The following is a 16,213-nucleotide window of genomic DNA, read 5'->3' on the forward strand; positions in this document are numbered from 1 at the left end:
AATTTCCCAAAAGCAGAATCCACGATTCTTTATTATTTTATTTTCTGCACTTTATCCATCAGTAGACAGTCCAAGGGGGAAACAGGCCTTGAATGAGCCATCCAGTGACATGCAGACAGGAAAGGCTCAGAGGGTGTGCAAAACGCAATTGCATAAATGCATCCCTATCTGTCCATTGTTATTTTTATTGAGGCAGGTTTCGTGTGGGTCATTCCTTTAACACGTTTAAATCAATCAATTGAGTAATTATTGTTATTCATTTCAGACGATTATGAGAACTGACAATACGCAAGGGAAACCAGTAATTTGTCAGTCATGAAAGTGAAAGGAGTTATTATTAAAAATGGGAGTGATTGAATAGCTAAATATTTTATGGAGTTTCATGTATATAACAAACATAACATTGTAATCTTATGCACTGTTGGATGAAAGTTAATGAGGTAGGACCCAGCAACAAACAAATCTTTAATTTTTTTCCTTTTGTTATTTAGGCCCGTAAATATATTATGGACGCAATGGGAGAAAAATATGCAGAAGGACTTGTCCTGGATTTGGAAATGACTTGGAAGGAATCAGATAGACATACTCCTCTTATCTGTTTTCTGTCAATGGGTTCTGATCCCACAGATTCCATTATAGCTTTGGGGAGAAGAGTCAAGATAGAAACTCGCTGTGTCTCTATGGGTCAAGGACAAGAGATCCATGCCCGTAAGCTTCTCCAGCAGACTATGACAAATGTAAGAGGAAACATCTACAAAATAATATGTCTGAGTTTGAGAGCTATTGTGTATGATTAAATATTCTATTCAAGAACACATTGATTTATGTCTAAAGCCATTTTATTTCAATGATTTCATATTGGAGTACATTGTGAACCAGAGTCAGTATGGTTAATTTAAGCACCCTGCACTGGCAGAAAGCTGAAAGGTTTGCATCAGCTGCAAGTTTTACTCTCAAACTGATTTTCTTGTCCTCCATTGGTTTTATGGGAATGATATAAGGAGGGGTGCAAAACCTGTATTGTACCCAATGCTGTCAGTTTTCTGACTGAAAAACAGGTTAAAATTTCTGCTAACGTTCTACTGCTCACTTCTTTAAAGTAGATGGTGATCTGGGACTCACATCAACTCAGCATCCAGCAACATGTCAGTTTGGTAGTGACAATTATGGCAAACCTTCACTTATTTTGATGGCGACAATAGAGTATTTAGAGTACCGAAAAATGTCTGGAAGACATGATTGAAGTCCAAAGAGCAAGTGGGTTTTTAAAATTGTGATTGTTATATTCCATCTCTCCCAAATTGGTAGTCCTACTTACAGTATTAAGCAAAACCTTTTTCATCAGTGTTATGAACATTTTTGTATGTGTGTTTATGCATGGTATACAGTATAAAATTGATGATGCAGTTTGTAAGTACTAACATAAATATGGCTGATAAATCCCAATGAAGTTTTCTTGCAGACATTACAGTTCATAAACAAGCTCTCATAATGTCTTCTCTTAATTTGTTTCAATATTGAAGTTAGGCAGCCTTCAAATCAATTGTTTCGTGCAGTGGAAACAACTGATCATTTGAAAGACGTGTGAACCCTTGAGAAACAATATAACCCATCTTTGCAACTACTTCCGCATTTTCTTAGGAAATTGCAGTTATAGTGAGACATGGGGACAATTGGGCTGCAGGGCACCACCACTCCCTTGGAATTCCTTGTCCCCATGGAATTTCAGCCTCTTACATATTTCATAAATCATTGGATATTGATTATCAGTTTCTTATAAGCTGTTTATCAGCTTCTGCTAATTTTATCATTGGCATTTATGGAATGGAAATCGAATGGAACGACATTTTATCACACAAAAATACACTGCTATTAATATGGTCACATAAAAATAATCTGTCTTGCTTAAGATGCCTGTTGCATCACAATAAGTAAACCCCACTTACCTAAAGCCATGTTAACCATATGGGAAAGTGCATAAAACAGATAAATATATTAGCCCAATAGGAGAAAAATAACCTAGAAAATTTCTCCCTGACTCACATGGGCCATCCAAGAGATGACACTGGTCGTGATATATATTACAGGGTCAGTACCTTTTATACAAAGTGACCTTTGTTGCAACTGGGAACAGCTCCTGCTCTTGTTGGAATACAGCAAATTAGAAATCTTCAGATGATCTGGCAACCTGTTCCAAACTGTATTCTGAGAAAAGATTTCTCCTAACACTTAACTCTATCCTTATATCAATTGTACGTTGTTTTTTTTTCCCTGAATTATCCGGTTGAAATTAATTAGGCTACAAAAAAACCTAATCCTTTATGTTCTAAACTTCAGTCAAATCACTCTCATCTAACTACATTTATAGAGTCATAAAGTCTCACAGTTCGGTCCGACTAGTCTATGTCGACAAAGTTTCCTAAACTAAATTATTCTTACTTGTCTGCATTTGGCCCAGATCCCTGTATAAACCTTTCATATTCATGTACTAGTCTAGATGGTTTGTAAATGTTGTAACTGTACCTGCATCTACCACTTCTGCTGGGTGTTAATTTCTAACCACTCTGTGTGAAAACATTGCCCCTCAGGTCCCTTTTAAATCTTTCTCCTCTCACCTTAAAAATATGCCCCCGAGTTCTGAATTCCCCTACCTTAGGGAAAAGATCTTTGCTCTTCATTTTACCTATGCCCCTCATGATTTTGTAAAAGTCCAAGTTCACTCCTAAATCTCCAGTGAAAAAATGCCCCAGCCTATCAAGTGTCTCCTTATAACTCAAACCCTCAAGTCCTAGCAACATACTGGTGTATCCTTTCGGAATCCTCTCCAATTTAATAATGTCCTCTCTATAGCAGGGCAACCAGAACTGTATACAGCACTCCAAAAGTGCCCTCATCAACATCCTGTACAACTTCAACATGATGCCCCAACTCCTATACTCAGTAGTCTGAGTAATAAAGGCAAGCATGCTAAATGCTTTCTTAACCACTCTGTCTACCTGCAAAGCAACTTTCAAAGAACAATGTACCTGAACCCCTAGCTAGGTCTGTCTATTCGACAACACTAATCAAGACCCTACCTTGCTTTTGTTCATTTTACACAAATGCAATACCTTGCAATTTTCCAAATTAAACTCTATCTGCCACTCCTCAGCCTATTATCCCAATCTTAGAATACAAATGGGACTAGATTAGTTTAGGATATCTGGTTGGCATGGACGAGTTGGTCCGAAGGGTCTGTTTTCCATGCTGTACACCTCTATGACTGTATGACTTTCTACACTGTTGACTGTACCACCAATTTTGGTGTCATCCGTAAACTTAATAACCATACCTCCTATATCCAAATTGTTTATATTAAAACAAGAGTGTACCCAGCATCAATCCCTGTGGAACAAGGCTTGGTCACAGGCCTCCAGTCTGAAAAACAGCTCTCCACCTTCACCCTCTGTCACCTACCATCAAGCCAATTTTGTATCCAATTGACAAGCTCTCCCTGAATCCCTGATCTAACCTTACTAATCAGTCTACCATGCAGAATCTTGTCAAAGGCTTTACTAAAATCTATGTAAACAATGTTTACCACTCTACCCTCAGCTATGTTTTTGGTTACATCCTCAAAATTTTAATCAAGTTTGTAAGACACAATTTCCCACTCAGAAAGCCATGCTGACTGTCCCTAATCAGTTCTTGCCTCTCCAATGCATGTAAATCCTTTCACCCAGAATCCCCTTCAACAACTTACCCACCACTGACGTAAGGCTTGCTGGTTTATAATTCCCAGGTTTTTCCTTCCTGCATTTTTAAAAATAAAAGCACAACATTAGCCACCTTCCAGTGCTGCAGCACCTCATCTGTGGCTGTAGATAATGCAAATATTTCTGCTGGGGCCCACAATTTCTTCCCTAATTTCCAACAAATTCCTGGGGTACACTTGATCAGGTCACAGCACTACCTCTTCAGTAATTTCAAGAATTACAAAGACTCAGCTCATTGAGCCAGTCTGGATAACAAAATTTTTAAACTGGAAATCAATCTTGTGGTCCTCCTCTGCATCTTTTCGAGAACCTTAATATTCAGCGCCATGAAAGGAAACCAGAGATGGTTTTCCATAGAAGTCAATATAAGATCTCATATGTGGACAAAATAGTATGTAAGGTTCTATAACACATTTTTCTCTAAAACCATCCAAGAATCTTAGTTATTTTAGTTAATTTCCTACTATTGGTTAAAAACATTTCGCAGTCAATGCTACCTTTGTCTTTCAGCACTGGCTTTATTTATATTTCTCTTTAGTTTGTAAATGCAAAAAAATAGGAACAGGGGTAGACTATTCAGCCCTTCAAGCATGCTGTTACATTCATTATCATCATGGCTGATCATCCAGCTTCAATAGCTTAGGACCTTTGATTCCTTTAGCCACCAGTGCCATATCTAACTGCTTCTTGAAATCCTATAATGTTTTGTCTTTGATAGTTGTCTGTTGTAGTGAATTCCACTGGCTCGCCACTCTTTGGGTCAAGATGTTTCTCCATATCTCAGTCCTAGATGGATTACCTGATTATCTTTAGATAGTGACCCCAGTTTTGTTTAATATTTGACTGTCTCCATGTCTAACATGGCATTTTTTCAAGTTAAGCATGATTTGCCATCAACTCTTACAAATTAATCTGTGTGTAGTAGTTCAGCATCAAGTTCTAACTTGCGTACATGACTTGATAATGTGTGTAAGCTTAGGAATTCCCTCCCAAAGGATCCACCTTCATCATATTGGCTGCAGCAGTTTAAGAAGGCAGCTCACCACCACCTTCTCCAAGGCAACCATAGAGGGACAACAAATGCTGGCCAGCTAGCGGCACCCACTTCCCATGAGTGAATTTTGAAAAATTTCCTCAACAACTTCATTATGGATCATCAATGAAAAAAGCAATTAGCAAAGGTCCCTGTGGAACACTGCTGATAATTAGCTTTTGAGCAGATTCATTGACAGTTTAAGTCCACAGCTTTCACCAGTTTTCAATCCACCAATGATTTTGCTTTCAATTCCACAAACTTCTGACTTATGGATAAATAAATAAATAAATAATCATGTGTGATATTTATTAAAAGCTTTCCGACCGAGTACAGGATATCAATTGAACCAACTTGCTCCGGTGGCTGCAATTCAATCCAATCAAATTGATGCAATACAGCCTTCTTTTAGGGAAGTTACATTAGGTTATCCCTGACATGGACTTCTCTATCTAAATGGTTCTAAAGTGCAGTTTAATGATTCTGAAAGTGAGGCAGCATCCAAGGAGCAGGAGAGTTGACGTTTCGGGCATAATTCGGGCATAATTCCTATTGTGGCTTATGCCCAAAACGTCGACTCTCTTGCTCTTCTGGTACTGCCTGACCTGCTGTGCTTTTCCAGCGCTGCATTTTTTGACTCTGACTCTCCAGCATTTGCAGTCCTCATTTTCTCCTAGTTTCATGATTCTGTCTTATTTCTCACTTAGTACTGACAACAAGCCAGTGGACCTGTGGATTGGTTCTGTCTTATTCCCAGGTTTTAATTTTGGAACTTTTATTACCTCTTTCCAGTCCAAAGGAGCACGAGCACAATTTCATCAGAGGAATTAGTAGCAGACTTATTCTCTGGGAATCCAGTGACTTGGACTAATTATCTGGAGACATGAGTTCAAATGCTATCATTTAAATTCATTTAATTTAATAAATATCCATTATTTTTTATTTTTTAAATATTGCATTCAGCAGTGGTTATGTGACTATCAAATCATTGTAAAAATCAACCTTGTTCCTTCATAATCTTCAGGAAAAAATGCTTTCATCTTTACTTGGTTTGGCTTATGAATGATTCCAGACACTCAACAATGTAGCTGACTCTTAATTGGCCCAGCAAGTTTCTCAGTTAATTGCAATTAGATATGGGTAATAAGACCAGACTTGCCAATGACATCAATGACCTGTGAATGATTGTTTTGAAGAAAATCCTTCGATTGCATTGAGCTGTTAAAGTACTCACATAGTCCCAATTTCTAGAGGGACTATGATTGATTCTAGAGTGGCTACCATTTTTGTTGGCTATTCAGTCTATTTTAAGGTTCCTTGTTCTTTCCTTCTTAAATATATCCTCTTCTAATTTAATGTTAAAAAATATTTTTGTTAATAGGGCCATAATGTTGTCAGTTGACCATCATCATTCAGAATAAATCAATGCAAAGTATTCATTAAGTGTCTTGCTATGCCTTGAAAGTCTTTCCTAATCTCCCTTTGGACATTTTCCAATGATCCAACACAAGGTTTATGTGTCCTCTCACATAATGTAGTCAGAACATCTTTTCCTATTGTGGCTATAAATGTCTTCAATCTTGTTTTATATCAAGTCTTCAGCTGATCAATTAAAAGACTGGGTTGATTTTAACTATTCATGGTACTTAATGTTTGCTTCGGAATACGTTATGCATTTAAAGTTTTTTTTTACTGAGAACATATACTCAAGCATTTATTCTTTCTTTCTTAGGGTGGTTGGGCTTTGCTTCAGAATTGTCACTTAGGTCTTGATTTCTTGGATGAATTAATGGACATCATTACAGAAACAGAAAATATTCATGAAACGTTTCGCCTCTGGATGACAACTGAGGTCCATAAGCTTTTCCCTATTGCACTTCTCCAGATGTCAATCAAATTCACCAATGAACCTCCACAAGGCCTGCGGGCAGGTTTAAGAAGGACCTACTGTGGTAAGCCAAGCATATTGGTAGATGTGCATAGATGCTTTCAACATCTTATGAATAAAAACCTGAACATACTGAGGCTAAATTTGGCCCTGTAGCACCTTCCATATTTAAAGTAAAGGTACTAGCATGTTGATTTGCAAATTATGGGGAAGTATCAGGTAAATAAGATTTAATGGTTAGCTCATGCCAAAAATTAGAACAAGTGTAAATGATCAAATTGGCCTCACGTTGTGATTTAAAATTCCAAAGTTCCAAAATTCCCACTGAAATTAAAGCAAGATCCCAGCAGATCTCAAGAAGAAAGCTGGTTTAACCCCCCCCCACACACCTTCCCCGCTCCCCCCACCCCTCCCCAACCCTGTGCTTCTGCCAGGCTTCAATTTCAGATTTCACAGAGGCATTTTCAAGGAAAGGAGGCCATGAATAGGTTTTCTACCTCTCCACAAGAGTGTAATTTTGGGGCAAGATATGTGTCATTTAGATTTCGCGAGAATCGTGCCCTTGCATGCCTGGTAATCTGACATGGATCAGATTAAACCAATAAAAAGCTCAAAAAGTGTGGTAATTACTAGTAAACCATTTAGCTTTAAAAAGGTTTAACCCCTATCAATTTTGCACTGTCAATCAATCGCAAATCAACAACACTTTATTGCTTGTCAGCACTACCAAAAGCAATGGCAGCCTTTCCACGAGCAACGGGTCAGTGAGGTTGGAATGGTGATTGCAAGTTGCGAGTTACAGGAAAGCGGGTGTGTTGCAGATGTTCCAGGGCTGGCTTTCAGAGGACCATTCCACTTCTGATGCCAGGACTAACTGATAATATGACACTCACTGGGAGGCTACCACCAAAGCCAACAGGATTTGCATTGCTGCCTCCGGGAATTGGTTAATGGACAGAGAACAAAGAGAAAGCATAGACAGGTAGTCTGTGATTACCTCAAAAATTGGTGCTGTGCCCTAACTACTCACAATTGTAATATTTCCAGATTTGATGATTCAAAATGTTCATGGTTATGTGAGGTGTATGCAGAGAGGTTTGGTGAGGATTTGGACAGGCTAATTATGTCTGCTTAAACATGACGGGCAGAAAACAAATGTGGCAAACAAATGATGTCTGCTTTATTCGGAAACTATAAATAAAGAAGATTTACTATGTAGTGAGAGATTGAAAAGTGTTAATGTCTGTGTACCATATATAGGAAAGTAATATGCAGCTTCAGCAAGCTGTTAGGAAGGCAAATGGTATTTTGGCTTCCATTGCAAGAGGATGTGAATGCAAGAGTAAATAAGTTTCGCTTTAATTATGTAGAATCTTGATGAGACCATATCTTGAGCATTTTGTATAGTTCTAGTTTATTTACCGAAGGAAGGATATACGTTCCACAGAGTGGAATGGCAGGATTGTCCTGACAAGAGATTGAGGGCCTGAGCCTATAACCTTGAGAGTTCAGAAAAATGAGAAGCGATCTCATAGAAACATGCAAAGGTCTAACAGGGCTTGGGAGGGTAGATGCAGAAGGAATTGAAATGGGAAAGAATTTCTTCACTTAGTGGGTGGAGGATCTTTGAAATTCCCCAATGTAACATCTATACACATTGTATTTGGAAATATGAACTGGAAGACAGAAGTTTGTAGGAAGACAGAAGGAAAAGTGGAGCCGTGTGGTTGAATCTGGATTTGAAACTTTTGTAAGTCATGCTGGCTTTCTTCAGAAAGGAAAGGTAACTGCCCAACTTATGGCTAAGTTGTAAATTTGTGACAGAACTGAGAGGGAAGAGAGAGAGCAGTTGGGATTCAAACCTTCAAAATGACCTGCCAGCAAGCAGGATGGTGCTCTCACTCTCCTTTTACTCCCCCTTTCTATTTCCTACCCACCTTGCTGTCTCTCCCTTTCTCCTGTGCTCTCTCTCCTATCTCCGTCTCTCACTCTCCATCTCTGACCCAGTCCCTCCCTCTTCTTTCTCCCTGCCTCCTTCCCTCTCTCCCTGTTTCTTTCTCTCTGTTCCTGTCCCTCCCTCTTTCCACTTCTCTCTCTCTCTTTCTCTATGTGAATGGAACAGAAATGAAATTCACAGATTCTGCCAAAAAATGTGAACTCAAGCCAAAACTTAGAAGAAGTAAAAGAAATAATTTAAAACATGACCATCTTATAACACTTGCTTGTCAAATAATTGTTCATAAATGCCTTATTAGAAGCACTAATGAACAAAATAGCAAACTTTAATGAGTGTTGTGCCTAATTTAAAAAGGATAATCCAAGGCTTAATGATCCTCAGATTGACCATTCCTGGATCCTACTTAAACTGCTTTTACCCAAATGATATATTGAGCTAATGGTGGGATAACTGGACATTGCATCTCAGCCACCATACAGTGGCTTTATTGCTCCAGATTCCACTGCTACAGTGGGAAAATAACCCTGAGTTTCTTGTGAATGAGATGTCAATCAAAATGCTCTGTTCTAGTACAAAATAGAGAAAAGAAGTTCTGGCCAGGGTCCTTTTTTTCATGCAGCACCATTAAATGCATCAAATTAATTGATTGTTCATATTGTAGTTAGTGAGGAATTTTTTTATGAATTCCTTATCTGTTGAGCAATGGCATGTTTGTTCCAGTACAGTACAAAATAATAAATGTACTGAAAAGCTTATGAACATATAAACAAGGAACAAGAGGAGCCCACTTGGTCCTTCGAGCCTGCCCTGCTATTCAATAAGATCATGTCTGATTTGAATTTAACCCCAAATCTACCTATCTGTGTCTTAAAAATATTTAAAGTTTCTACATACACTGTCTTTTGAGGAAGGGAGTTCCAAACACTCTCAGCCCTCTGAGAGAAAGAAAATCTGTTTTAAATGGGCTCACCTTTATGGCCCCTTTTTCTAGATTCTCTCACAATATGCTTTCAATATCCATCCAGTCATGTCTCCTCACGATTTTGTGTTTCAATTAAGTCAATTAAGCTCCTCTGAACTCCAGGGGATACAGGCTAGCCTGTGTAGACTTTCCAACTAACGCAATCCACTTTTCCAGGTATTAATCTAGTAAATCTTCTCTGAGTTGCGCCCGACAGCATATGTACACTGTAAACCTTCTATAAATAATAGAGAATGTAAATTTAGGGTTTCACCCGTAGTAATTTTACCGTTGTGTAGTAACCATGCAGGTAAATGGTTGAATCACCTTCCACCCTACCAACCTTCGCATAAACCAAATCATCCGCCGACATTTCCGCCACCTCCAAAAAGACCCCACCACCAGGGATATATTTCCCTCCCCACCCCTTTCCGCCTTCCGCAAAGACCGTTCCCTCCGTGACTACCTGGTCAGGTCCACGCCCCCCTACGACCCACCCTCCCATCCTGGCACTTTCCCCTGCCACCGCAGGAACTGTAAAACCAGCGCCCACACCTCCTCCCTCACCTCCATCCAAGGCCCCAAAGGAGCTTTCCACATCCACCAAAGTTTTACCTGCACATCCACTAATAACATTTATTGTATCCGTTGCTCCCGATGCAGTCTCCTCTACATTGGGGAGACTGGACGCCTCCTAGCAGAGCGCTTTAGGGAACATCTCCGAGACACCCGCACCAATCAACCACACCGCCCCGTGGCCCAACATTTCAACTCCCCCCCCCACTCTGCCGAGGATATGGAGGTGCTGGGCCTCCTCCACCACCACTCCCTTACCACCAGACGCATGGAAGAAGAACGCCTCATCTTCCGCCTCGGATCTATGCTACTTTCTCCCCACCCCCACCCTCCTCTAGCTTATCTCTCCACGCTTCAGGCTCTCTGCCTTTATTCCTGATGAAGGGCTTTTGCCCGAAACGTCGATTTCACTGCTCCTCAGATGCTGCCTGAACTGCTGTGCTCTTCCAGCACCACTAATCCAAAATCTGGTTTCCAGCATCTGCAGTCATTGTTTTTACCACCTAAATGTTTGAATCAGTCCTTTGGAAGTTTCCACAATTAATGTGAAAACTCCACAGCAGTCATTTTCCTGAAGATCCTAAAAGGCATTTACTTTTATCAACAGGAATCAGTCAGGATCTTTTGGATGTTAGTAACATGACTCAGTGGAAGCCTGTGCTCTATGCAGTGGCCTTTTTACATTCAACAGTGCAAGAACGTCGCAAGTATGGACCTCTTGGTTGGAATATACCATATGAATTTAACCAAGCTGACTTGAATGCTACTGTGCAATTTGTACAAAACCATCTAGATGATATGGATATCAAGAAGGTACTGTTCACAAATCTTGGTTCTTAATTCTGCTGTGACAATTCTGTTTCTTGGTGCTGGATAGCTTAATAATTAATGGTAGAAAATTTAGCTATTCTCGAACCTTCAGCAGACAAATTGATTTCAGATAGTGTACAATATTGCCAATGTAATTAAGATGCACCTAAATTGTGTAGCAGCCTTTGTCAACATTTCAAGTTTTTTACCCTTTCTTTATGGAGGTTTTCCTTGTAGCTGGGTAACTGCATTTGCATCAATATGTTTGTACCAAGGGATGATGATTATAAGATTTAAACTAAAATGTTATGACCCTTAAAAGACCTCAGAGCCTCAAATTACTCCCAGTATTTGCAAGGAATGGGCACATCTCAAAAATTAATTAAGTTTGCTGAGGTATCCTGAATTTTCACATTTCTGCAGTAAGAGATAAGCAAAACTCAGAGGAATAACATAACCTGGCAATAAACTTAGTCATTCGGATCAGATTTCCAAAGCGTCGGCCAATAATTTTCATAAGTTACAGCAAAACGTCAGACACTCCTCATGGAAATTTAGAGACTATGTTTTGTGTTCATTGAAGCATTTACCTCAACTCACATATGAATGATAACTGAAAATTGAGGAATTGATCACAGGAAAATAGCTCATGTTGAGAAAAAATGCACCTTTTTAGAAAGAGTTTGGGAAGTATCTGAGACAATTTTAAGATTCATAATGGTGAGTGGAAGTATAACATATGCCAGAATGTTTGTGTGCATATGTGACACAAATTATCTTCTCTCTGATTACTCTCTGATTACAACCTTATGTAAGAAGGACAAAGAACTGATAGAGCAAAATGAAATCTTAACAATAAAAGATGGCTAATTATAATTGCTGTAATTTACCGCAGTCATTTTCTCCATTATTATCAAAATCAATCTTGAAGTTCTTTGATCTTTTAGAAGTGCTGTGTGATGATGTTCAATTGTACTTTTCTGCCTCGAGGGTGTTTCTTGGACTACAGTGAGATACATGATTGGTGAGATTCAATATGGTGGCAGAGTCACAGATGATTATGACAAACGATTGCTGAACACATTTGCTAAAGTCTGGTTCAGTGAAAATATGTTTGCTTCAGACTTCTGTTTCTACAAGGGTTACAGCATTCCCAAGTGCAATTCCGTGGATCAGTACTTAGCATACATTCAGGTTAGTAAACAGTTTAATCAATCTACAGCAGGCCCAGCAATTTTTCATTGTGAAAATACTGTTCACAAGGCAAATAAAACTGTTCTTCAAATTTGCTAATTCATTACTTGAAGGTATCTCCATTCACACACAGCATCTTCCTTTATTAACACTGTTCACTGAGTTTTATGTGTATTTTGTATATGGCAGATATTCGACAATGATTGTTTATCAAATTACAAGTCACACAACACCAGGTTATAGTCCAACAGGTTTAATTGGAAGCATTAGCTTTTGGAGCGTCGCTCCTTCATCAGGTGGTTGTGGAGTGTGCTTTGTGTTGTGTGATTTGTAACTTTGTACACCCCAGTCCAACACCGGCATCTCCAAATAATGTTTATCAAAGCATGGAAATATTTAATATATGTTTGTAAAAGGAAACCTGACCTATTAGCCATTTAAGACCATAAGACATAGAAGCAGAAATTAGGCCATTCAGCCCATCAAGTCTGCTCTGCCTTCCTTTATTAACACTGTTCACTGAGTTTTATGTGTATTTTGTATATGGCAGATATTCGACAATGATTGTTTATCAAATTACAAGTCACACAACACCAGGTTATAGTCCAACAGGTTTAATTGGAAGCATTAGCTTTTGGGGCGTCGCTCATTCATCAGGTGGTTGTGGAGTGTGCTTGGTGTTGTGTGATTTGTAACTTTGTACACCCCAGTCCAACACCGGCATCTCCAAATAATGTTTATCAAAGCATGGAAATATTTAATATATGTTTGTAAAAGGAAACTTGACCTATTAGCCATTTAAGACCATAAGACATAGAAGCAGAAATTAGGCCATTAAGCCCATCAAGTCTGCTCTGCCATTCAATCATGACTGATAAGTTTCTCAACCCCATTTTCCTGCTTTCTCCCTGTAAACCTTGATCCCCTTTACAATCAAGAACCTATCAATCCCCATCTTAAATATACTCAAAGACCTGGCCTCCACAGCCTTCTGTGGCAGTGAGTTCCATAGACTCATCACTCTCTGGCTGAAGAAGTTTCTCCTTATCTCTGTTCTAAAAGGTCTTCTCTTCACTCTAAGGCTCCCTTGGGTCCTAGTCCCTCCTTCTAGTGGAAACATCCTTCCAACATCACTCTGTACAGGCCATTCAATATTCTGTAAGTTTCATTTAGATTCCTCCCATCCACCTAAACTCCATCGAGTATACTAATTTATGCTGTAATTAGTTTTTTATTCATATTCCACCATTAAATATTTGTCTTTTTAAATGTGATCATACTTTGTTTGCTCATAAATTATTTCCACCTCTTTTTCTGTACATGCACATGTCACATGTCCTCTTACATTACTATCATAGTTTATATATGCTCTATTGTTCTTACATTCTGAATGTTGCAGAGTCTTCCTACATATGATACTCCAGAAGCGTTTGGTCTGCACACTAATGCTGATATCACTTACCAGAGCAAGCTTGCTAAGGATGTCCTAGACACTATACTTAGCATTCAGCCCAAGGACAGTTCCAATGGAGGAGGAGAAACAAGAGAAGTTGTGGTAGCGAGGTTGGCTGATGACATGTTAGAGAAGTTGCCTGTAGACTACATAGCATTTGAGGTAAGTAATAATTCAGGTAAAGAAGTCAAATTAATTTAGTTCCTACGGGATTATTATTTCCCAACAAATTATGGTGAATAACTAATTAGGAAATTTGATGAGTCAGTACATTAAACATTAAGTTTGGACAATTGGAAGTTGACGAACAGTTCTGTCAGACTAGATGATAGCTTCATGGTCAATTTTAAACTTTCCTCCAATGAAAAAGAAATCCAATTGTGAATGTCCAAAAGATTTCTGGCATCAGTTGAATTGCTTAAATAGTTCAATAAATTCACCAGATTTAAAAAATAGTTACATTGTTTTTTAGCTTCCATGTACTGTTTGTGTAAACTTGATGTTTTTGTTGACTTGACGTTTGAGCAGATATCCTGCCTCCATTTCATTGAACTGGATATGTGCAAGATGTAGTAGTGGCTTCAATGAATTGTAAATGTTGCAATTACAGAAACATGGCTCAGGGATGGGCAGGACTGGCAGCTTAATGTCCCAGGATACAAATACTACAGGAAGGATAGAAAGGAAGGCAAGAGAGGAGGGGGAGTGGCATTTTTGATTCTGGATAGCATTACAGCTGTGCTGAGGGAGGATATTCCCAGAAATACATCCAGGGAGGTTATTTGTGTGGAACTGAGAAATAAGAAAGGGATGATAGCCTTATTGGGATTGTATTATAGACCCCCTAGTAGTCAGAGGAAAATTGAGAAACAAATTTGTAAGGAGATCTCAGCTATCTGTAAGAATAATAGAGTGGTTATGGTAGGGGATTTTAACTTTCCAAGCATAGAGTGGGACTGCCATAATGTTAAAGGTTTAGATGGAGAGGAATTTCTTAAGTGCGTACAAGACAATTTTCTGATTCAGTATGTGGATGTACCTACTAGAGAAGGTGCAAAACTTAACCTACTTTTGGGAAATAAGGCAGGACAGGTGACTGAGGTGTCAGTGGGGGAGCACTTTGGGGCCAGCGACCATAATGATGGAAAAGCATAGACCAGATCTAAAAGTTGAAGTTCTAAATTTGAGGAAGGCCAATTTTGACGGTATTAGGCAAGAACTATTGAAAGCTGATTGGAGGCAGATGTTCGCAGGTAACAGGACAGCTGGAAAATGGGAAGCCTTCAGAAATGAGATAACAATAATTCAGAGAAAGTATATTCCTGTCAGGGTGAAAGGGAAGGCTGGTAGGTATAGGGAATGCTAGATGACTAAAGAAATTGAGGGTTTGGTTAAGAAAAAAAAGAAGCATATGTAAGGTATAGACAGGATGGATCAAGTGAATCCTTAGAAGAGTATAAAGGCAGTAGGGGTATACTTAAGAGGGAAATCAGGAGGGCAAAAAGGGGACATGAGATAGCTTTGGCAAATAGAGTTAAGGAGAATCCAAAGGGTTTTTGCAAATACATTAAGGACAAAACGGTAAATAGGCAAAGAATAGGGCCCCTCAAAGATCAGCAAGGCGGCCTTTGTGTGGAGCCGTAGAAAATGGGGGAGATATTAAATTTAGTACTTTTACTGTGGAAAAGGATATGAAAGATATAGACTGTAGGGAAATAGATGGTGACATCTTGCAGAATGTCCACATTACAGAGGAGGAAGTGCTGGATGTGTTGAAACAGGTAAAGGTGGATAAATCCCCAGGACCTGATCAGGTGTACCCTAGAACTCTATGGGAAGCTAGAGAAGTGATTGCTGGGCCTCTTGCTGAGATATTTGTATCATCAATAGTCACAGGTGAGGTGCCAGAAGACTGGAGGTTGACAAATATGGTGCCACTGTTTAAGAAGGGTGGTAAGGACAAGCCAGGGAACTATAGACCAATGAGTCTGACGTCGGTGGTGGGCAAGTTGTTGGAGGGAGCCCTGAGGGACAGCATGTACACGTATTTGGAAAGGCAAGGACTGATTAGGGATAGTCAAGATGGCTTTGTGCGTGGGAAACCATGTCTCACAAACTTGATTGAGTTTTTTTTTGAAGAAGTAACAAAGAGGATTGATGAGGGCTGAATGGTAGATGTGATCTATATGGACTTCAGTAAGGCGTTCGACAAGGTTCCTCATGGGAGACTGATTAGCAAGGTTAGATCTCATGGAATACAGGGAGAACTAGCCATTTGGATACAGAACTGGCTCAAAGGTAGAAGACAGAGGCTGGTGATGGAAGGTTGTTTTTCAGACTGGAGGCCTGTTACCAGTGGAGTGCCACAAGGATCGGTGCTGGGCCCTCTACTTTTTGTCATTTACATAAATGGTTTGGATGCGAGCATAAGAGGTACAGTTAGTAAGTTGCCTCTTAAATGGGCCAGTGGGCTAAGAAGTGGCAGATGGAGTTTAATTCAGATAATTGCGAGGTGCTGCATTTTGAGAAAGCAAATCTTAGCAGGACTTATACACTTAATGGTAAGGTCCTCGGGAGTGTGGCTGA

The 16,213-nt window shown here is 39.3% G+C and overlaps 1 protein-coding gene across 1 annotated transcript in view; it reads left to right on the forward strand.

Moving 5' to 3' along the window:
* dnah5 (dynein, axonemal, heavy chain 5) overlaps nt 1-16,213 on the forward strand; it is a 337,850-nt gene that overhangs the window by 308,057 nt on the left and 13,580 nt on the right. The window contains exons 71-75 of the mRNA XM_043689617.1: nt 492-737; nt 6,521-6,740; nt 10,778-10,983; nt 11,971-12,174; nt 13,574-13,789. Coding sequence (XP_043545552.1) covers nt 492-737; nt 6,521-6,740; nt 10,778-10,983; nt 11,971-12,174; nt 13,574-13,789 — 1,092 coding nt within the window. The remainder of the gene's footprint in view (nt 1-491; nt 738-6,520; nt 6,741-10,777; nt 10,984-11,970; nt 12,175-13,573; nt 13,790-16,213) is intronic.

This window comes from Chiloscyllium plagiosum, chromosome 5 (genome assembly GCF_004010195.1).
Source record: "Chiloscyllium plagiosum isolate BGI_BamShark_2017 chromosome 5, ASM401019v2, whole genome shotgun sequence".
Lineage (NCBI taxonomy): Eukaryota > Metazoa > Chordata > Chondrichthyes > Orectolobiformes > Hemiscylliidae > Chiloscyllium > Chiloscyllium plagiosum.